Here is a 22,385-nt window from a genome sequence, read left to right on the forward strand (position 1 = left end):
TAGTTAAAAAAAATTCAAAGAGCATGTTCATGAGTTGTACTAGGTGCGTTTGGTTTCAGGTTTTTCAGAGTCGACTCCAATTCCCAATGGAATCAACTCAACGCCATTTACTTAGCAATAAAAATAGTTACAAGATTGCAGTAGTTATATCACACACACAAAATGTAGGCTATTCTTTTTCTTTTTTTGGTGACACAAAAACCTAAAAGCCCAGTGTCTGCGCTATTTCTCCTCTAAAGTTCTGAGTGATAAAATGTCTTTGTAATCGCTTAAACTAAAGTTGAGGCTCTCTCTAAACTCCCCACACAAGCTCTTGTCAATGCGGGCATCTGTTGTTGTTGCTGTCTTCATTAGTTTGTTGTACTGTCTCCTCTGTTCCTTTCCCTACTGTGAAACAGTCTAGTTAGTTAAAAAAAATTCAAAGCGCATGTTCATGAGTTGTACTAGGTGCGTTTGGTTTCAGGTTTTTCAGAGTCGACTCCAATTCCCAATGGAATCAACTCAACGCCATTTACTTAGCCATAAAAATAGTTACAAGATTGCAGTAGTTATATCACACACACAAAATGTAGGCTATTCTTTTTCTTTTTTTGGTGACACAAAAACCTAAAAGGGTTAGTTCACCCAAAAATTAGGCTGTTTTACTCACCCCCGAGGCATCCTAGCTGTATATGACTTTCTTCTTTCAGACGAATCCAGTCAGTTAGATTAAAAATTGTCCTGGCTATTCCAAGCTCTTATCATTGCAGTCAGCGGGTGTTGCAGTGCTTCAGTCCAAAAGAAGTTAAATAAAAAGCGCCAATCCATAAAATAAAAGTGTCTCACACGGCTCCGGGGGGTGAACAAAGGCCTCCTGTTGCGAATCGATGCGTTTTTGTAAGAAAAAAAAAACCTAATTCAAAACGTAATAATCACTTTAATCTAGCTTGCGCCAACAGTAGGACGTTGGCGTTGCGCATGCACTGCTCAGAAGTGACGAACGCGGAAGCGCAGGGGAGAGATCAAAACAAAAAACGGTCACTAATTAGAACGAGGATTTGTAAAGAAGAATGTCAGAGGATTTCGATATAAGCCAAGAGGAAACTGGTTTTCCTTTGAGGAAACTTTGCTTCCTTTGCTCCTGTTAACAAACGTTGGTTTTCATGAGACTCACCGGCGCATGCGCAACGCTGACCTCATACGTCATCAGCCCGGAGCTGCTTCCGTGTAGGACTGTTGGCGCAAGCTACATTAAAGTGATTATTACATTTTGAATATGGATATTTTTCTTACAAAAACGCATCGATTCGCTACAGGAGGCCTTCGTTCACCCCCACCCCCACCCCCACCCCGGAGCCGTGTGAAACAATTTTTTTATGGATGGGCGCTTTTTATTTCATTTCTTTTGGACTGAAGCACTTGCAACACCCGCTGACTGCAATGACAGAGCTTGGAATAGCCAGGATAATTTTTAATCTAACTCTGACTGGATTCGTTTGAAAGAAGAAAGTCACATACACCTAGGATGCCTCTGGGGTGAGTAAAACAGCCTAATTTTCATTTTTGGGTGAACTAACCCTTTAAACATTAAAACAACACACTTTTACCATGGCTGTCCTAACTAGTCCAATTTAGAGATGACATTACCTTGAAATGATGAGTATCACAATTTCCTAGTTGTTGCCAATAAATATAATAGCCATTTCAGAGTTAAAGGAATGAGAGAGAACACATTTCTAGTGAGGGTGAAGGCATTGTGACAACATTTTGACACCCGATGCAGTCAGTGTCCGAATTTTGGCTCACTCCTTGCCGACAGAGTGCACTCAGCTGCCATGCACTATATAGGGATTAGTGAATAAGTGAGCATTTTCAGACACAGCAATGGAGTCAAAAACGAGATCATGGATTTTCCCAAAATACTCCAAGCATATCAAGCATTTGTCCCAAATTATATCAGTGAAACCATTCTAGCAATAACAAAATGCAAAAACAAAACAAATGTTTTATACCCAAAGCAACAATACACTGGTAAAGTAGGCTGTGTCAACCAAGTATGCTTCTGTAAATGTACTAAAAATAGTAAGCAGTGCCACTCTATGCAACACATCAGGGAAATGGACTGACACTGCATGAAAGCAAACAAAATGATTGTGACTACTTGCACATATTAGTCAAGTTAGTAATATGAAAAACTTTTTAAAAACGTAACATTAAATCTTACATTAACAAATAATGTATGCATTATATAATGCGAGATATAATGTTAAAGTATTTTTTGCATGGTTGCTTATTACTAACTGCTCATTTATACATGTTAAAAATGTAATATTAATAATTCATATACATGCAAATGTTTAATGACATTTCAAACTACTTGACTGTACATTAACACATGATCTAAGCATTATACAATGTAGTCAAATAGTCTGAAATGTCAAACATATTTACATGTATATGAATTGTATATGAAAGTGATGTCAATAAATTGCTATATGAATTCAGGGTTAAACTTCTACTGATGTTGTGATGCGTGACGTCTTTAGGAAATCTTTGGGAAAAGAGGCCCATCTAATCAAAGGCAACATAAACGACAAAGATTCCCCTTCGTGTTTACATGATGCTTTTGCACTGGTACTTTTTTTTTTTTAAGACTTTCTGTTCAAGAGTAGAGTAGAATATGCTCTTTTGATTAAACTGTTTATGTTTCATCAGGTGTTACAGGAAAACTTTGAGCTTTGTATTTTTTCAATAAAAACCTCTTGATGCTTCATGAGATTTACTGTAGCTCATTTGCTAGTTAACAGTTCAACTTTGTTTGGGATCTTTCCCAGCATCCGCCCACAAACACTCCTTGTTCTCTTTCCAGCACGGCTCCCCAGACTCGTATATTTCCTGAAAAGAACAAAATAATTACAAACATGTTCCAAACAATTGTGCAATATAATATATGAAGAGAAATGTTTACACTTTGATGGCAATAATTAGTTACAAGTTATTATCAAAAAAATATTGTGGCTCCACAAACAGGGTAGACTGTAGTGTTTTATAACTTTATTATGTTTTACTTAAGTTAAATATACTAAAAGTATTAAAGGCACAAATAACTTTTTTATTTTTTGCTGTTAGAACTTTTTGATTACACAAAATTAACCTAACAAAAATAGCTGTTTTTTAAATGAGAAATGTTTGTTTTTTGAGTCTGTCCCACCTCAAAGATTTTGACCTTTTCAAATATCCAGTTATGACCACAAGTCACGATATCAAAGTCATGATTCTGACAACATGCAGAATTTATTTTCAAATCGTTGTATTATGAATAATAAGTTATTTCACTAATTCTAATGATTAAAATGCTTACCTGTATTTTTACGTGTAAATTGAGTAAGAGTAACATTTCGTGTTCTAGTATCACACATGATGGGAAGACAAACAAAACTCATCCATTTTATCATTATTTACAAAAATTGTAGTGTTGACTGCATTTATCAACTTTACCGTTCAACCCTGTTACCAAGTTGAAGAAAGGTGATTAATTCAATATCGTCCATAATTTATTGCAAATGTAAGTTTAACTAAAATTACCAAAAAAGTAGTTGTATTATCCAAGTCTATTTAGTGTTTATTCAGTGCTTCTTACTAGAAAGTAATAGAATCATACAAATTGGTTTTAAACTGTGGCACATTATGGACGAAATGTAAGAAGAAAATAAAACATCTAATTTGACGACCTGAGGTTGACATTTTTAAGCACCTGCTTTCAATGGTTTTTTTTTCTGTATTCATGAAATATCCTCTAGGGTTATACAGAAATCACACCTTCTTCCAGATTGGCACAGTTGCTTTGAGTGTGTCGATGCAGTACTTCACCGCCTCCAGGGAATCCCTTCTGTGCGGTGATGAGATCCCAATTACAACACTTGCTTCTGTTATAGGAACCACACTGTGGGCACGGTGGGAGAGAACAGAAAATATACTTTATGGCTTTCAAGTACTTAACTCTCATTATCTGAACAAACTGTGAGACTCACCCAAGTCTATGCTGTATGTTAATATGTCTGACGCTGGGCCACTTTGTCCGGATCTCATGGCAGATCTTCCTGAGCTCTGACTCTGCCATTGGACTGTACGCTTCATATTTAAGCCGGATCACTTTCTTCCCCTCAAAATTATCTCTGGTAGTCCCTAAAAAAGGAGATTACATTTCAAATTAATATGAAACTGTAAGAAAGCCAACTCTAAACAGAAGCAATGATGCAAGGAAATATAGCACAAAGACTGACCGATAAACAGAGATGCAGCACCACAAGAGGGACACGTGACAGATTCAGAAACACGATCAGCAGAAAGCCTGTCAGTAGTGAGTGTTATTAGATCCTGACCCCCATCTGCAGCCATACCTGAACAGAAACAAAACATAGTATTTAAAATATTTTTATATTTAATAAATATACTTGTTGTTATATATGTATAATGTATTATTATAATATCCATATAAAATACAGTAAAAAAGACAGACAGACAGGTAACAGATTTGATGGCCACCTTGGTCATTTCTTTAGCCTCCACTAAGGGGCGGTATAATGGCCACCTCGTCCCCGTCTCTGAGGGTCAAAGGCTGCTCTCCCAGAGGCACGTACTCCTGACGCACGGCCAGAACCACCTGATCCCGTAACACAGAGAGTCTGCCAAACAGGACACACATCTTCTGAATGAAACATGACTATATGTAACGAATAGAAATTAAAGTAAAAGTTAAGAATTGCTCAAGTCAAGGAATGCCCAAACCAGGGCCCAGGGGCCAAAGACCTTTGATTTGACCTGTGGGCCCTGGTTTGGGCACTTATGGACCATGCTGTATCACAAGAGGAAAGAGAAAACAATGTGTGTGTGGGGGGGGGGACACTAAAGCATATCTGATTATGCTTTTATGCTGATTATAATATACATGAATCTGATTGAAAAATATATATATATATTTTTTTTATATATATCAGTTTAATTATTTATTTATTACATTTAATATAATATACAGGGCTGCCCAAACTCGGTCTTGGAGGGCCGGTGTCCTGCAGAATTTAGCTCCAACTTGCCTCAACACACCTGCCTGGAAGTTTCTAGTATGCCTATAAGAGCTTGATTAGCTGCTTCAGGTGTGTCTAATTGGGGTTGGATCTAAACTCTGCAGGACACCGGCCCTCCAGGACCGAGTTTGGGCACCCCTGTAATATACCTTTAGCCCATGCCCCTCAATCAAGCTTGATTTTTCATCCTTTGTATTAAAAATTTTTGGCCACCTCTGTTCTAGTATATTGGAAAATAACGTTGTTGTTAAAAGTTGTAATTTGTAGATCATTTGTTATTCTTAGCATTATTTATATGCTTTAGAGCAGGGTTCCTCAAATCTTACCCTGGAGGTCCAATGCGCTGCAGAGTTTAGCTCCAACCCTGATCAAACTCAGCTACCTGTGATTTTCTAATGATCCTGAAGACATTGATTAGCATGCTCAGGTGTGTTCGATTAGGGTTAGAGCTAAACTCTGCAGGAAAGTGGATCTCGTGGGCCAGATTTGAGGATCCCTGCTTTAGAGCGTGCATAGAGCAATGCATTTCACATAAAAGGCTTCAAATCTGGGCAAAGAATCAATTGTTCTTATGTATGAAATATTTACACTGTAAATAGTACCCAGTGTTATTACATGAAACATATCTTTAAACGACATGAATAAGTTACAGTTTATAAAATATGCCATAAACATTATCTTTCCAATGAACTTGATAAAACATAAAATTATATAAAACATGAACATTTTCATTAAAATATATTACATCATATAAATTAGAACAAAAATGTGTATTAATAAATTATTTATACTACTACTACAATTAGTATTTTTACGTCAAAATGTGACATTTCTTATATGTAAATAAATAAAAACACTGGTGGACTGAGTGGCAGTATAAATCTAGTTGATGACTTGCAGTGTAAGTACCATTGATCTGAACGTCCGACAAAAGTATTAATGTCACGTTAATTAAAATACTCACTGACCTGGGATGTCTGCTCTCCAGATCGTGCCACAGCTGTAGAGAGGATATGTTTGACAGGACAGTGATGCTCTCTGCTTTGAGTCCCGTTAATTCGGCACTTTTTGCAAAGTACAGGACCGACACCTGCTTAACGTGCAGACATTTATTAGAATAATATGGTCCGTTTGCAACTGAAACGTTACCAAAACATTCAAGTTCACTGAATGCAATGAATTCATGATTACGTTACATGTGATTCGTTGTGCATTTTCGCCTTGCAGGTGGTTGATCAGAGGATATAACTTATATCAGGATATAAACGATATCAAAAGCAGACTTACCTCGGTATTCATGTGTATCTATTGGTTGCACACATGCAAACTTCAACCCCTCGTCGCGTGCGTCACTTCGTCTTCCTGGGAGCTCAAATCCAGTTGGGTTTGCTTCAGGTCACCTGACTCACGGAGACCGTCACACGACGCTCTGTTTATAACTCAATCCACCTCGTGACCGTTTAAAATTACATCTTATAAATTCCTACTTCTTCTCTTCTGTTAAGTCTCCATTGAGCTTTTATCATTAAAACCAGCGATATAATTGAACCCTTCCTGAAATGAGCTGTGCATTCCCACCCTTCCCCAACAGATGTCTCCTAATTCACATATCAAACCGAGCCATTCAGCAACCTCACAGCTAATATATCCCCAGATATAAGGTATAAAACACTTTCTTCGTGGTGGTTACTATATTTGGAGACTCATGTAAGGCCTCATGCGCATATATAACCATTAAAGCTATCAGTATACAAGAAAAAAATGAAAGACAATAGATCAAAAGCTCATTTCGCCTTTATTAAACAGCCGATGGCTGTTTTTGTTCAGTAAGACAGTTCTGTGTGGCATTCGATCAATCCAGTGACATCTGCAACCACAGACCACAGCTGTGCAACGTATGGCCCCGTTTCACAGTCATTGTTATTAACAACGTGTGGTAGGAGACACTTGCAGAGTCCTGCATTTCTCCCAATTTTCCGACAGGGACAAGAGGGCAACGGCGTCCACCTCAGTTATGTCTGGCAAGCCGATTAATCATTTATTTCTTAAAACTAGTATCTATTTTATGTTACCTACCGGTAGGCCTACTACTTTGTTTTTAACTGCTACTAGACTAATTAATCTGACAGTGAGTATACTATGTATATGTAAAACAAATGTAAATTGAGATAAGAAATGTTACTGGCAGATACTGTAAGCATAACTAAAAATAACAGCTAAAACCAGCCTTAGCTGGTTAGCTAGTTTTAGGTCAGGCTGGTTTTAGAGGGGTTTTGACCACTTCTTTAGCTGGCCAGCTAAAACCAGCTACTTCCGGCTTAAACCAGCTAAGACCAGCCTGCTTTTTTAACTGCTTTTTCAGCAGGGATGTAAACTAGTACATAATAAATGGTAACTAGTAAAACTAGAACAGACCTTAGTCAGGGTAGCACCATGCTAATTTTTGATAGGAATAAAATCGAGGCTGTGAGGTTAAATAGAGTGCATTAAATTGACTGTACTGTTGTTTAACAACATGCTGATTGTTCAGCTGATTAAATGTCTTTCAGTAGACAAGTAGACCATAAAACAGTCAACCTATCATCACTCACAGTAAAAATCAATAGCTGCGTCCCAAATGACGCAATATACACTATGCACGTATAATACACTATGTATTTATGCAGTATGTACTCAACCATGTAGTGTATGAATTACTTAAGGTTATTTTGTCATTCATAATCAGAGTCTGATAGCCCCTCCCCCTACGCTACGTAATTACAGCTGCAACAGTTGAGTGCATGACGTGCCCAATATTCCACACTTCATTTTTTTTGGTTATTTAAGTGTATCATATGGGTATTTAAAGTGCACTTTTTCTTTTTGGGAATTTTCAGTGTGAACGCTCTACTCGCACTGTTTATCCAACAAAACAGCATAGAATAGTGCACAAATACGCAATTTGGGATGCACCTAATGAGTTTTCCAAGATGCTCTGGTTGTAAGAAATGGATTAACACGCTACGTAATTACAGCTGCAACAGTTGAGTGCATGACGTGCCCAATATTCCACACTTCATTTTTTTGGTTATTTAAGTGTATCATATGGGTATTTAAAGTGCACTTTTTCTTTTTGGGAATTTTCAGTGTGAACGCTCTACTCGCACTGTTTATCCAACAAAACAGCATAGAATAGTGCACAAATACGCAATTTGGGATGCACCTAATGAGTTTTCCAAGATGCTCTGGTTGTAAGAAATGGATTAACCTTTAACAGGTGAGAATGTGTTGGTTTGTGTTTTTATATGTATAAACTTAATATTACAGGCTTTTAGGGGGTTTTGGCTATCAAAATTGCTCCAAAATTACATTTTGGCCGGTCCTCCTCAGTCCAAATCTCATTCCCGGGGGGCAGGGTGGTTCGCTTCAACCCGCGGAGTAAAAAAACAACCGGTGGCAACCATAGACTGTAAAAAAACATGGACGTAGTGTCTGTGACGTCACCCGTAGGTTTCTAAAGAGCATTTTTAAGCCTAAAGTGGGCGGAGACGGCCATCGCCATCTTGGCAGCGCGTCATCGCGCAGCACTCTCGGATAATCGAAAATGGGCAAAGAGGTGGGACATGGGTGGAGCTGGTTGTTAAAACCACACCCGTCTAGCTCGACGGTGGTGACAGCAGCGGCAATCCACCTGTCACTCAAGTGGCCATGCCCTTAATTATGCAGAACTTTAAGACTTAAAGGGGTGGTTCACTGGGTTTTTTCTAGGCTTGATTGTGTTTATGGGGTGCAGTCTAACATGTGTTAATGCTTTGTTTAAAAAAAAAAACGCATTATTTTTCACATAATTTACCTTTATTCCAAACAGCTCTTTCCCGTCTCTGAGAAACGGGCTGATCTTTTCCTGTTTTTATGAAGCCCCGCCCTCAGAAATAGGCCATGGGCTCTGATTGGTTAGCTAGCCCAGTGTGTTGTGATTGGCTAAACCGCCTCTAGAGCGCGTCTAAACGTCTGTTTTCTCATACTTTTAGATATGCTGTTGTAAATGCTACTGCTTATGTTAGCTTTTAATATACAGTTTTATCCTGATTAAAGCTTTAATACAGTACAGCAACCGCATGCACGTTCATGATAACGCTTCTCATAGCTAAGTGAAAATAAGTGTATAATTGGAACAGTTAATTGTTGGAGCTGAGCTGAATGAGAGAGAGAGAGAGAGAGAGAGATGCAGAGCGTGTGAAGAGCAGGGGGACGCGAGGAACAGTATTCTAAACCGCTGCTTTTTAACACTGATTTTGAAACTTGTGAATCCATTAGAATCGTTAGAAGACAGAATCGCGATTCATATATAAACAGATTTTTTCGTGCACCTCTAGTTTTCTCTTCCTCTTCTCTAAAGCAGCGCAGCATGGCCTCGCCCCCTTTGCTGCCTTTTCCCGAGGGCAGGGTTTATCTGGGTTTGTCATGAACCCGGGAAGTAACTTGTTGTAGTCCCTACCAGCCATTTTTGTAGGCATTAAACTGCCAGAATTTTAAAAGACGATATCTCCGTTTGCATTGAACTTTCAGCTTCGTAACTTTGCAGATATTGTTTATGCTCAAAAAGCAACATTACACACTAACTAATGTTTAAAAAGTGAAATCGCAATGAACCACCCCTTTAATATAATCTAAACGGATGAGTTATAATATTAAAAAAAATTCACCCCTCTTACAGTTGTCATGAAGGGCAAAATTAGCTAAATAGACCAAAACCACTTTTTGTACCAGGCTGTAAACATTTTTTTCTGCTGTAAATGTGGACATTTTAACATGGGGGGTCTATGGGATTGACTCCCTTTTGGAGCCAGTCTCTAGTGGCCAGTTGATGAATTGTAGTTTAAGTCACTTCCGTGTTGGTTTCAAGAGAGAGACCGGAAGGTTGCCGCTTGGTGGCAACAGTATGAAAGTAATCCAATTCCGCGGGAAAACTACAGACTTGGCAACACTGGCTCCAATATGGCAGATGGCTTGCATATAGTAGCCAATAGAAACAGCAACTAATGAGGCATCTGTGTATACAGTATATATCTATGCATAGTACTACAATCCACACTTAGAATTAAATTACAAAACTGTGTTACTAGAAGTAATGGAATAGTTACTTATCAGTATTGTAATAGTGACTAGTAGCAAGTAAAGTACTAGTGTCTGATGAATAAGTATTTGCATCAAGGATGTAACACCTCATCTAAACTGCAAGTGCAAACATGATAAACTAAAGCCATCGTCTACACTGCACGTGCACAACGTCAGAAGCTTCACAGGAGTTTGTCACGTCACTAGTAGTGTAGACAGGGTGTAATGCAACACCCTGATTGCTTCTTTTGAAGGAGGATTTGTTGTGCTATATTTACAGGTTTGACCCTGGGGAGGACCAAACAACTGTCTCAACTATTATTAGAATGACCGTATCCTTTAGTCTATTATTACCCATCAGAACTCACAGTAATAGGCAACTTTAAAAGATTAACACTTATCGTCCCAACTGAAATGGATGGAAAAGTGTCTGGATCTATTCAAAGCAGAGGACTCAAATAGTTCATACGCAGATGATGTTTTGTCTATTCATATTGTCTGGTTTGCTGTACAGCTTTAATGATAAAGAGTGTAGTAATGTAGAAAAAAAACTGTCAGTTTATAGTAATCCAATAGCTCATTATTGTTAGATAGACAATAAGCCAACAGGATGAATGAAAAGGATGCATTATGTCCATTATGTAAAAACTGTATTAGCAAATATGCACATTTTGCATTTTGAATGAACAAAAATGCATGAATATTTATTCTCTCACTCTCTCACACACACACACACACACACACACATATTATATATATATATATATATTGCTGTCAAACGATTAATCGCAATTAATCGCATCCAAAATAAAAGTTTTTGTTTACATAATATATGTGTGTATTCTGTGTATATTTATTATGTATATATAAATACACACATACAGTATATATTTAGAAAATATTTACATGTATTTACATGTCTATATTTATATTCATATAATTTATATTATAAATTAATATATTTAATATATAAACATAACATATTTGTCTGAAATATGTACATGCATGTGTGTGTATTTATATATACATAATAAATAGACAGCACACATACATATATTATGTGAACAAAACGTTTTATTTTGGATGCGATTAATCACGATTAATCATTTGACAGCACTAATATATATATTTATATATATATATATATATATACAGTATATATATTAAAAAGACATGAAATTCCAGGTTAGGCATCAGCCCTGTTACCTTATAATTTCCCTTATCTGTATAAATGTAACTTAAAAATAATTATATAAAAAACAAAACAAAATACATCATAATAACAGCAATCATTATATATATATATATATACAGTATATATATTAAAAAGACATGAAATTCCAGGTTAGGCATCAGCCCTGTTACCTTATAATTTCCCTTATCTGTATAATACAACAATGTAACTTAAAAATAATTATATAAAAAACAAAACAAAATACATCATAATAACAGCAATCATCCTTGTGAACTTGTCTTTTTCATCATCTTAGTTTAATTATTTTTGGCTGGTAAAATCTAAAATAGTCAACCCTGTTACCATGATTTTGAACAGTAAACTGGATATTTGTAGAAATATCAACATTGAAATCTTTATTACAGAGACCTTGTAGTGTCAAGACTTCGAGAACAGTGCAGCATTAAGCATAAAACTCGATCCTGTTATTTTAAGCAGGTCTCCAACATATATTAGCTACATTTTATTTATTATATTTAGTTTTTTATCACGTCAAAATAAACTCTTTATTCTGCAATTCTGCAAAACTGATTTCTGTTTCATCAAGTTCAAGCTCAACGTTTGGCATATGTTAAAAGAAAAATATTTATATCAAAAGCTGTTATGCTTTAACAATCAGCCTTCTTTCCACATTAAACACAAACAGACCCCAAATCACTTTTCTGCTGTTATCCAACTCTTTGAAATCCCCCCAAACTCAGCCCCGAATCATAATGTTGCTCTTGAGGGGAGAATGTTTCTAGACTTCCAAATATCACCTGATAAATGTCGGTGGGCAAACTATTACAATGCTCTCCCCACCCCCCTATGAAGTTTGAAGACCGCCCACCACAGGCATCCAACTCGAGACCCCATATAGATTTAAAAAGCGAGACGGATTCCGTTTGTATGACAGTCCTGAGTGCGAAGCATCGGAAGAACATCTGTCCGTCTGTGGTCCGTCTGTCTCCAACGCGCGTCTCCACTTTTTCTGAGGATGCTACAGTTACCGCAGCTCCGCCAGGGCGTTATCGCGCTTCTCATATGGTTCGCGCACTTGATGGAACAGCAGAAAGTACAAGGTAAAGTGACATTTATCCTTGGCGTGCAGTCTGAAAGCCTAAATGAGGGATATTATGCAGTGTTAAAGCCATTCTTGCATTGATCTGGACTTGAGGAGCTTGAATGGTGCGGTTGCGCACTGGCGCCTCCCGTGCGTAAAAACTAAGAAAAATTATGTGAACTTGTTTTCAAGACACCTATAAGAATTTATAGTAGATATTCATTGGAAATGCACTTCCTGTCTGATCTTGAAATGATTCATATTTTCAGATGTTATGTTAAACTTTGTGCAATAGGAATTGTGGTATTTTAATAATTTATTATGTTTATAATGGTATTATGTCTAAACGGTTGAGCATGTTGCCGTGCAATGCACAAAACGCTTACACAACCACAATATAATGTTTCTTAAGAGTCTGAGTGGATTCAGATGCCAGAAAGACTCTTTGAACATTGGGAATTGAAACCCGAGTTCCTTTAAAAATACCATTAAAATCATTTTCAAATGTTTGTTTGATCTTTTACCTGGATCCAGCTAAATCCGTGGTTATTTTATAGTCATAATGTAACTTGGCACTAAAGATGTAACCAGATATTCACTACTGAAGGGACCAAAGGTAGGAATTTAAGACATGTAAGGTAAAAAAAAATCCAACATGTCCCCCTCAAAGTCCAAGGTAGTTATGGCCCTGCTTGGCACTAATTGGTTACATTCAATTACGTGCCTGGTATGAGTGATTAATGAGCAGAATAGTATTCAGCACATAATAAAGTAACCCTTTCCAGCTGGCAACTGCTGGCTTCAGCAGGGCAAGAACGGGAGATGCCAAGTTCTGTACATGTCTGGGATGAGTCGGGAAGACTGTTGTAGAAGTGGTCGCCTGGGCACAGCGTGGACCGAAGAGGATGTACCCAATAATACACTTTTCCGGTGGCTGATCTTCAATGGTGGTGCTCCGAACTGCATACCTTGTAAAGGTACCACATTAGAGTGATTTCATCATTTGGATGACTGGAAATGATCTGGAAGCGGCTAAATGTTTTAAATTGAATTGTTAGCCTAAGAAGATTTCAGACATTTTACGGACATATGAGTATGGTATCTATAATTTGAATAAATACAGTGTCATCATTTGTCTGTCCAGAACTGATAAGTCAATTAATGACTTTCTTTATTGATTCTACAGAGACTTGTGATAATGTGGACTGTGGTCCTGGAAAGCGGTGCAAAATGAACAAGCGGAATAAGCCCCGCTGCGTGTGTGCCCCAAACTGCTCCAATGTCACTTTTAAAGGGCCTGTGTGTGGCTCCGATGGGAAAACGTACCGGAACGAGTGTGCTCTCCTTAGGGCCAAGTGCAAGAGACACCCTGACCTGACTGCACAGTACCAGGGAAAATGCAAAAGTACGGTCACTTAAACCCTGTTCAAAGTCAAAATGAAATCCAGATTTACTTGCTTAATTGCTCCCATATTATCAGTGTACATTCTTGCAAAGAAAAAAATGTCTTTACAATCTTAAATATTTAAAATATAATAGTTTGCTTCGGCTCTGAAACAACTTTTTATTCCAGTGACATCAACTAGACCACATGATTTATTGGATAACTTAGGAATTGTTTTAACAAACTTTTTTTAATTACATTTGGTTATGTAACACACTTTAAATACGTCACATTACATAAGGAAAATGTTCATCACAAAATAATAACCTGCTCTACCTCTAAAGCAACTTTTTGTTCTGGTGGCATCATGCAGGCCATGCAATCTGATTGGTTCATGTAGGAATTGTTTTAGCAAACTAGCATTTTAAGTTGCATTCTGTTATGTGGCACCCACTTTTTATGACCCAATCAATTCCCAATGGATATGGGAAATTTAAAGGGGTCATATGATGTTGCTAAAAAGAACATTATTTTGAGTATTTGGTGTAATGAAATATGTTTATGCGGTTTAAGGTACGACATGGCGGCGGCTGCAACAATACTACAGCGAGAAAAAAAGTTAAGCCTTCTTTCTTTGCATGAACATTTGGGCGGCGTTATACAAATCTTCCCACATCGTGATGTAGACATGTGGGGGCGTGTTGGAACGAGCTGTTTTAGGTAGGCGTGGTTGACTCTTCTATAAAAAATATCTCTTTGGATTTGAGACTTTAGTCTTTGCAACTTTACAGATCTTCATTATGCACCAAGAGCTTGTAACACTCCAAAGAGAAAGGAAAAATTGAGATCGCATCATAGGACCCCTTTAAGTTCCGACCAAAATTTTCACTAAATATCCTTTTTCACTCAGAAATACACCACATTACAGAAGTAAAATGGTTGTGAATGCTGTTTCACGTTGACTTTTAAGGCTAAAACAAAGCCTCAATTCTCAAATCTGAAATTTGCATTAAAAGGAACTGAATGATAACTTGCTAGTAATTGAACAAACATGCAGAATTTCATGTCTTTTCAATAACAATAGTATGCCTACCACAATATATATAGAGAGAATAAATGCAAAATACTTTTATGCATTGACAAAATATAAAGCTAGTTTCAAATCAGTGGCATGTAACCAGGTGTAAGAGGTTAACCACAGAAGCTGCCAGCATTGATGGATTATTATTTTCCTACAGAGTCGTGCTATGATGTGCGCTGTCCTGGAAGCTCAACATGTGTACTGGACCAGACCAACCACGCCTACTGTGTGACCTGCAACCGGCTTTGCCCTGAGGTGACCTCACCGGAGCAGTACCTGTGTGGGAACGACGGGATTGTGTACGCCAGTGGCTGCCATATCCGAAGGGCCACGTGTATCATGGGACGGTCCATTGGAGTCGCCTACGAGGGGAAATGCATAGGTGAGAATAAGACAAAATATTGTGCTTGCACAATCCTCTCTTAAACATGTGGTTCTCATTACTCTGTTTTCTGTTGCAATAACACATTCATGTTTCACATGGGTAGCTTTGACTGTTGCTGCTTTTCTGCATTATTTAATACCTCCTCGAACCACACTGAGTGAAATAAGATTACAATTAACAGCCGAAAGGGGCTTGAAAAGTGGTTTTACATAAAGTGAAATCATACTTTCGGAAAACATCAGTTCTCATTTTCTTTGTCTACTCCGCATCGTCCTCAGACGCCAGGTCCTGTGAAGACATCAAATGCCGGGAGGGACGAAAGTGTCTCTGGGACAAGAAGACGGGACGGGGGCGCTGTGTGATATGCGAGGACACCTGTCCCGAGAGTCGTCCGGGTGACAGCGTCTGCGCCAGCGACAACGCCACCTACCCGAACGAGTGTGCCATGTGGCAGGCTGCCTGCTCCTTGGGTCTCGTCCTGGAAGTCAAACACTCGGGCTCCTGCAACTGTAAGTAGAGGATGCTAAACCTGGCCACACCCATGTCCCGCATTCCCTCCCCCTGCCGAAAACACCCCTCTTTCTCGCCTCTCCCATTGCCCCCACAAGGAACACGAGGACTGTTGGAGAGAGAACTTCCTCTTGCAAAGACTTTGTGTTTTAACTCAGTGGCGATGAGACGTTAGACGTGTCCGGGACAGTGCAGATGCTCATCTATTGATGAGGTGTTAAGCCAAAATCTTTGAGGTCAAGCCTGGAAGGATTTCCGTTTAGGATGCGAGACAGTTTTGAACATGCTGCTCCTCTGATTTGGTTACACTCTCTGTGCATCAGAGACAGAAACGTGACTGACGGTGTCATGTGGAAAGTACATAGGGATGTAAACTCACTTAGCGTACGTGCTCTGTTTGTGAATCATCTTGCTGTTTTTGCCTATGGCAGGCTGACCGGCTCTGTGATGATCCTGATACAGATGCATGTTAAGAACAAAGAAAAGCGATCCTGGTGCCATTATGGTGCACGGTCAGAAGTTCCCCAGTGCAAAAGAGACAAAAATGTCCTGGAAATATAAAATACGAGGGCAGAATTTTTTTTTTTAAATGTGTATTTTAATATATATATATATATATATATTTCTGACACATATTTTAATTGCAGTTTTTGAAATGGTCAGTATGCTGTGTTTTATATGCCCATAAAATCAATTCCGAGAGACTAATATTGTCTGCGGACATTCATTTCTGACCCCAGCTAACATCTCTAACACCTTTGTCTATCGTCTGTGTAATAAAGGGAAACTCAATTTTTCACTGTCAGTTTGTTATGTCCATTTTGCGTAATGTGAATTTTTTATTTTTTTTTTCTAACCGTTTTTTTAAAAGTATTTTTAATGAAAAAAGCCACATATTCCTCAAGAAGAGAGGACTTTCTTCACATAACATGTTTCTAGAGAATATCACTTGTGGGACATAACAAATCTCATGTGGGAAAAAATGTGATTTTATGTTTAGTAGGAACATGTTTAGATGGTTCAGAGATCAGTTGGTAATGCCCTAAAGTAGAACCATCTTTCACCAGCCCCAGTCTGTGTGTGGTATTGACAAATCATCATCCAAACAGCGATTGTTTTGTTTATAAGAAGGGATTACGTAGTGTCTCTTTGCTTGATTTAATTACATTTTGTACAGTGACTTGACAAATACAAGAAACTGTCTCCGCTAATAAAAGACAGAGGTAAAGCGCCATTCCACAGAGAAACTCAATCCCACCCTCTCTTTCCTCTCTGAGCTGTGATCCCACAACCTTGTGTGAATTGCAAAGCATCAGTTAGAGATGCCTTGGGAGAAAGATGCCGTAAGACTCTGTGCCTGAATGCTGCTGTGTTTTATACTAATGCAACAGCTACTATATTCCTCCGTAGCACTCTCTGAAGAGACGGATGAAGAGGAGGGCGATGAAGATTACACGGATTATAGCCATGTATCTCTGTTACTGACTGGATAAACCACCGTCAGCAGCTGGACTCCATTTAAGCACAGTCGTGTTCATATTGTACATACGTGTACTCTTTATTTATTTTCCACAGACACGTGGAAGATGCTTATTGTTATAGATGTTTATTTATACATTTTTTTCTTCTTATTTATACATTTATAGTCCGAATAAATGGTCTCTCTCATCTTTCCTTTGTTGTCTTTGAAAGAATATTATTTATTATAACGTGTAATGTTACTCTATGTAAGACAAATGTGTTTTGAAAAGTGTGTTACATTTTGTGAAAAAAAAAGGCTTAAACAGTTTTCGTCATTTCCCCAAATGAAATCTGCAGCAAAACATGCATGTGTTTTATTTATTTTCAATCTAATGTTCACTAATAAATGTACTTTGTAGATCTGGATTGGCTTATAATCAAAGCTGACAAAAACAGCTTTCTCAGTAAAATCTGTCTGATTTGTTTTCACTTTGACACACCAAAAATGGTTTTATTTGACAGAAATCTTTGAATCGATGCACTCTAAAAAATGCTGGGTTAAATACAACCCAGTGCTGGGTAAAATAGGGACAAACCCAGCAATTGGGCTGTTTTGACCCAGAGGTTGGTTTACTACCCAGAAGGTTGTGTTAAACATTTAACCCAACCACTGGGTCAAAACAGCCCAATTGCTGGGTTTGTCCCTATTTTACCCAGCACTGGGTTGTATTTAACCCAGCATTTTTTAGAGTGCAGAGTTTATCATATATTGTATAAAATTAACAATATCAACCTTAGCATTGTTTTCTTGCCATATATTGTCTTTTTTATTTTAGAGATCCAGCTATAAATGTCTAGTTGTGTATTTGTATGTAAATGTTTAATGTATATAAAGTTAATGATGCCATTTGTAAAGATGCAATATAAAAAAGTAAAAACTGAACCAAATATGTCTCCTACTTCAGTTACTGTGGTCAGATTTAAAATGTACTGCACTGAAACTAATCTCTGGAAAAAGTATTATTCCAAAACCTTGAAATGTAAATCTTGTCATTTTAAATCTGTAATTCAATGATGGGATTTTGAAGAACCTTTAAGAAGTTAATTGGCCCTGACCTTGAGTCCTTAAAGTGGGAATTTTTTATTCCTTGCTAGTCGCAAGCAGATTGCTCTGAACACACACACACACACACACACACACACACACAAGCCAATCCAAGTTCTGCAGAAGCCACCAGAACTGTCTGAGCTGCAGCGAGGAAACTAATTAGCCAAGAAGTCGCACAGACGGCTAATTGGAAAGGAGAGCGACACCACCTCTTTGCTTTGCAAGGCTTCATTAGATGCTTATCGTTAATTCAAACCCACAGAGATGTTTTTCAGACAGTGTGGGAACTCATTTTTCTTCATCTGATATTGTGCACAGATGCCTTTAAATATCAAATGAACAGGTTTTATGACAACAGTTCTTTCTAGAGGTTAAGCTCTTTCCAGTGATAAACTTGCATTGGCTTCATTGAAACTGAAGTATGGACAGAGGCTGTGTCTGGTAAGGTGAGGTGTGTCTGTGCTGGGAGGGATGATCTGTGTCTCCTTTCGCTGGGCAGCTGAATCAGCAGTGGGCACGGACTGTTTTGTCATGAGGGAATATGGGCACCCGGACCTCTCCGATAGCTACTAGACAGCATCTGTGATGGCTCAGAAACAGAGAAGTGTAATCATATCTGAAATGACTGCAACGAGGAAGATCGTAATCAAGAGTGAGCACTGTGTCACTGTCTCTGGCTCTTTTTGGAAAAAATAGCAGGCAGCCACTATAACAATGTTAAGAAACAGAAAAGAAACGTTACAGGAGAGAGGAGAAACTTTTCCCCCATATAGTCATGCTGATGGAGTTAAAATACCTTGACCTTCCTATGGTGAAGTTTTATATTTTAGTTTATTTTTATTTATTTATTAATTTTATTTTTTGGCATATTACAGTATATGACAAAAAAAATCCCTTCCTACTCACTTAGTAATTTTATTATGTTGTCCAAAAAAAATCAAAACATACTTAAAACACGATGATTTTACCTGTGAACTAGTAAACATGTTTAAGATAGTTTTCAGTGTTGTGTAGGCTATTACAGGAATTCCAGCTAACTAAAATATGTTCTAAGAACATTTTGCTAAAATAGTCATGAAAATGTTATTTCTGAATATTCAAAACGTCCTTTTTTTATTTTTTACATGTTTTTTCCCCTTTCTTTCTTTCTTTCTATGGTTATGTCGTTATTATGTGAACATTAAAAACAACATTAAGAGAACTTTATAACTTTGCAAACATTATGGGAATGTTACTTGAAGGTTCTCAAAGTGGGGTCCGCAACACATAGGTCGGGGGGATGCAAAGTAGCCTGTGACGCTCACAATGGTTTCAGCAGATCCTTTCCCACTATATGAGGACATAAATAGCTACATAACATCTCCAGAACTGCTCTGAGAGTCAGTCACTTCATGAGATTTTCAGGGTTTTATTTGACAAAAAACATTTTATATACTGTATACGCAGAAACTCAAAGGTCTTCTCGACCGCCCGTCAAAAGAAGAGTTCGGCTTAACTTGAAATTGTGACAAATATATTAGGATTGTACAGTAGAATGTAGCCCGCTTCTCAAAGTAGAAGAAGTAGTAGTAATTAAATTAACAAAACTTTATTTTTACAGGAATAATCTAACAATTTTTATTCCATGTTTTAATTTTTACAGTAGGCTAAACCTATGCTGTACAGCACTTTGTTAAAATTAAAAGGAATGGTTACATTTTCATTTGATTACGTTTTGATTACATTTGATTACATAAAAGATTAAATTGATCATGTTTTATGTTTGTAATAAATTATAAATCCAGAAAAAAATTAAAACAGACAACATATGAAGAGTTCAGATGCAAAAGCATGCATGTTCATGAACATTCTATTAACATTACTGGAAGAATGTTTGTTCATAACTTTGTGAGAACTTTGCCAGAATGTTAGTAATTGCCCGAGGTTCTGAGAACGTTCCCTGTTAGCTGGGATAGTTCACCTAAAAATTCAAGTTCTGTTATGAAAATCTTTGACAGCAGTTCATAGATTCAATTCAATTCAAGTTTATTTGTATAGCGCTTTTCACGATACAAATCGTTGCAAAGCAGCTTTACAGAAAATTAAGTTTCTACAATATATTTAGTAGTAGCTTGTCAGTGGTGACTATGTCAAATTGATGTACATATGGCAGAAATGTACAGTAAAATTCAGTTAATGACGTAATCAAACAGACAATGAACAGCAATGATTACATGTTGCAATCAAACTTGTAGCAAAATTTGGTAGTTTATGTTGTTTAAGGGTTGGCATCATCTGAGGTCCTCTGAGGGGTTTGCACCATTTCTTCTTAGGTGTTCGTTCATCTCAGGTCTTTGTAAGGGCTGGATCCAGACTGAAGTTTGTGTAATTCCTAGTTACCAGAGGATGTCAAACCCGTGGCAGAAACAGAGAAACAAATAGAGACATAATTAGCGTAACTGCTGTTCCAACCAAGCAAAATTGATTTGTTCAACCCAAGCTACGGAATAATAATGTGCATTTGATTAGATATAACTGCAGTACAAGATTATGAGATTTATTGAAGATGCAGGACAACCAGCTAGCAGTGCATTACAATAGTCCAGTCTAGAGGTCATGAATGCATGAACTAGCTTTTCTGCGTCAGAAAAAGGTAACATGTTTCGTAGCTTGGCAATGTTTCTAAGATGGAAGAATGCTGTTTTTGTAACATGGGAGTTACAAGTTGCTATCTAATATAACACCCAGATTTTTGACTGTTGTGGAAGTAACCGTGCATCCGTCTAGTTGCAAATTGTAATCCAAGAGATTCTGTGTACTGCTTTTTGGTCCAATAACTAATATCTCTGTCTTATCCGAATTCAATAGGTGAAAATTATTGGTCATCCAATCTTTTACATTTTTAACACACTCTGTTAGCTTAGATAATTTAGAAGTTTCATCTGGTCGTGATGAGATATATAGTTGAGTATCATCGGCATAACAGTGGAAACTAATCCCGTATTTCCTAATAATATTACCAAGTGGCAACATGTATATTGAAAATAGCAGAGGACCTAGGACAGATCCTTGTGGCACTCCATAATTTACTGGTGATAATTGAGATGACTCTCTGTTTAAGTAAACAAAGTGGTAGCGATCGGACAGGTAGGATCTAAACCATCTTAAAGCCTGCCCTTGAATACCTGTATAGTTTTGTAATCGATCTATGAGTATGTCATGATCTATAGTATCGAATGCAGCACTAAGATCAAGTAAAACTAGCAATGAGACACAGCCTTGGTCTGACGCAAGAAGCAAGTCATTTGTAATTTTAACAAGTGCAGTTTCTATGCTATGGTGGGGCCTGAAACCTGACTGAAATTCTTCATAGAGATAATTTTTTTGCAGGAAGGAGCACAATTGAGCAGACACAACTTTTTCAAAAATTTTAGACATAAAAGGAAGATTTGAGATGGGTCTGTAATTAGCCAGTTCACTAGGATCTAGTTGTGGTTTCTTAATAAGAGGCTTAATAACCGCCAGCTTGAATGTTTTTGGGACGTGACCTAAAGTGCATTTTGGACTATCTGTAGCTTGTTTATTGAAGATGCAGGACAACCACCTAGCAGTGCATTACAGTAGTCCAGTCTAGAGGTCATGAATGCATGAACTAGCTTTTCTGCATCAGAAACAGGTATCATGTTTCGTAACTTGGCAATGTTTTTAAGATGGAAGAATGCCGTTTTTGTAACATGGGAAATATGATTTTCAAAAGACAAGTTGCTATCTAATATAACACCCAGATTTTTGACTGTAGAGGAGGTAACCGTGCATCCGTCTAGTTGCAAATTGTAATCCACGAGATTCGTTGTACTGTCTTTTGGTCCAATAAGTAATATCTCTGTCTTATCTGAATTTAATAGGAGAAAATTATTGGTCATCCAATCTTTTACATTTTTAACACACTCTGTTAGCTTAGATAATTTAGAAGTTTCATCTGGTCTTGTTGAGATATATAGTTGAGTATCATCGGCATAACAGTGGAAACTAATCCCGTAT

At 37.5% G+C, this 22,385-nt stretch overlaps 2 protein-coding genes across 3 annotated transcripts; one reads left to right on the plus strand and one right to left on the minus strand.

Annotated features, from left to right (window-relative positions):
• Positions 1 to 1,528: 1,528 nt before the first annotated feature.
• On the minus strand, positions 1,529 to 4,606 carry LOC107595575 (molybdopterin synthase catalytic subunit-like). Its single transcript, XM_016286011.1, has 5 exons — positions 4,525 to 4,606; positions 4,263 to 4,379; positions 4,011 to 4,164; positions 3,799 to 3,922; positions 1,529 to 2,874 (listed from the first exon to the last, which is right to left on the minus strand). The coding sequence occupies exons 2-5, from the start codon at positions 4,375 to 4,377 to the stop codon at positions 2,788 to 2,790; spliced, it is 480 nt and encodes a 159-aa protein (XP_016141497.1). The 5' UTR covers positions 4,378 to 4,379; positions 4,525 to 4,606; the 3' UTR covers positions 1,529 to 2,787.
• Positions 4,607 to 12,272: 7,666 nt separating this feature from the next.
• Positions 12,273 to 17,365, plus strand: LOC107595577 (follistatin-A-like). Of its 2 annotated transcripts, XM_016286012.1 has the most exons (6): positions 12,273 to 12,455; positions 13,222 to 13,413; positions 13,623 to 13,841; positions 15,059 to 15,283; positions 15,565 to 15,795; positions 17,207 to 17,365. In XM_016286012.1, the coding sequence occupies exons 1-6, from the start codon at positions 12,371 to 12,373 to the stop codon at positions 17,287 to 17,289; spliced, it is 1,035 nt and encodes a 344-aa protein (XP_016141498.1). In that variant the 5' UTR covers positions 12,273 to 12,370; the 3' UTR covers positions 17,290 to 17,365. The 2 variants fall into 2 exon arrangements, with proteins under 2 accessions (XP_016141498.1, XP_016141499.1); XM_016286013.1 differs by lacking the exon at positions 17,207 to 17,365 and having other exon boundaries at positions 15,565 to 16,440.
• The last annotated feature ends 5,020 nt before the right edge of the window (positions 17,366 to 22,385 follow it).

This window comes from Sinocyclocheilus grahami, unplaced genomic scaffold, assembly GCF_001515645.1.
Source record: "Sinocyclocheilus grahami isolate Dianchi unplaced genomic scaffold, SAMN03320097.WGS_v1.1 scaffold204.1, whole genome shotgun sequence".
Taxonomy (NCBI): domain Eukaryota; kingdom Metazoa; phylum Chordata; class Actinopteri; order Cypriniformes; family Cyprinidae; genus Sinocyclocheilus; species Sinocyclocheilus grahami.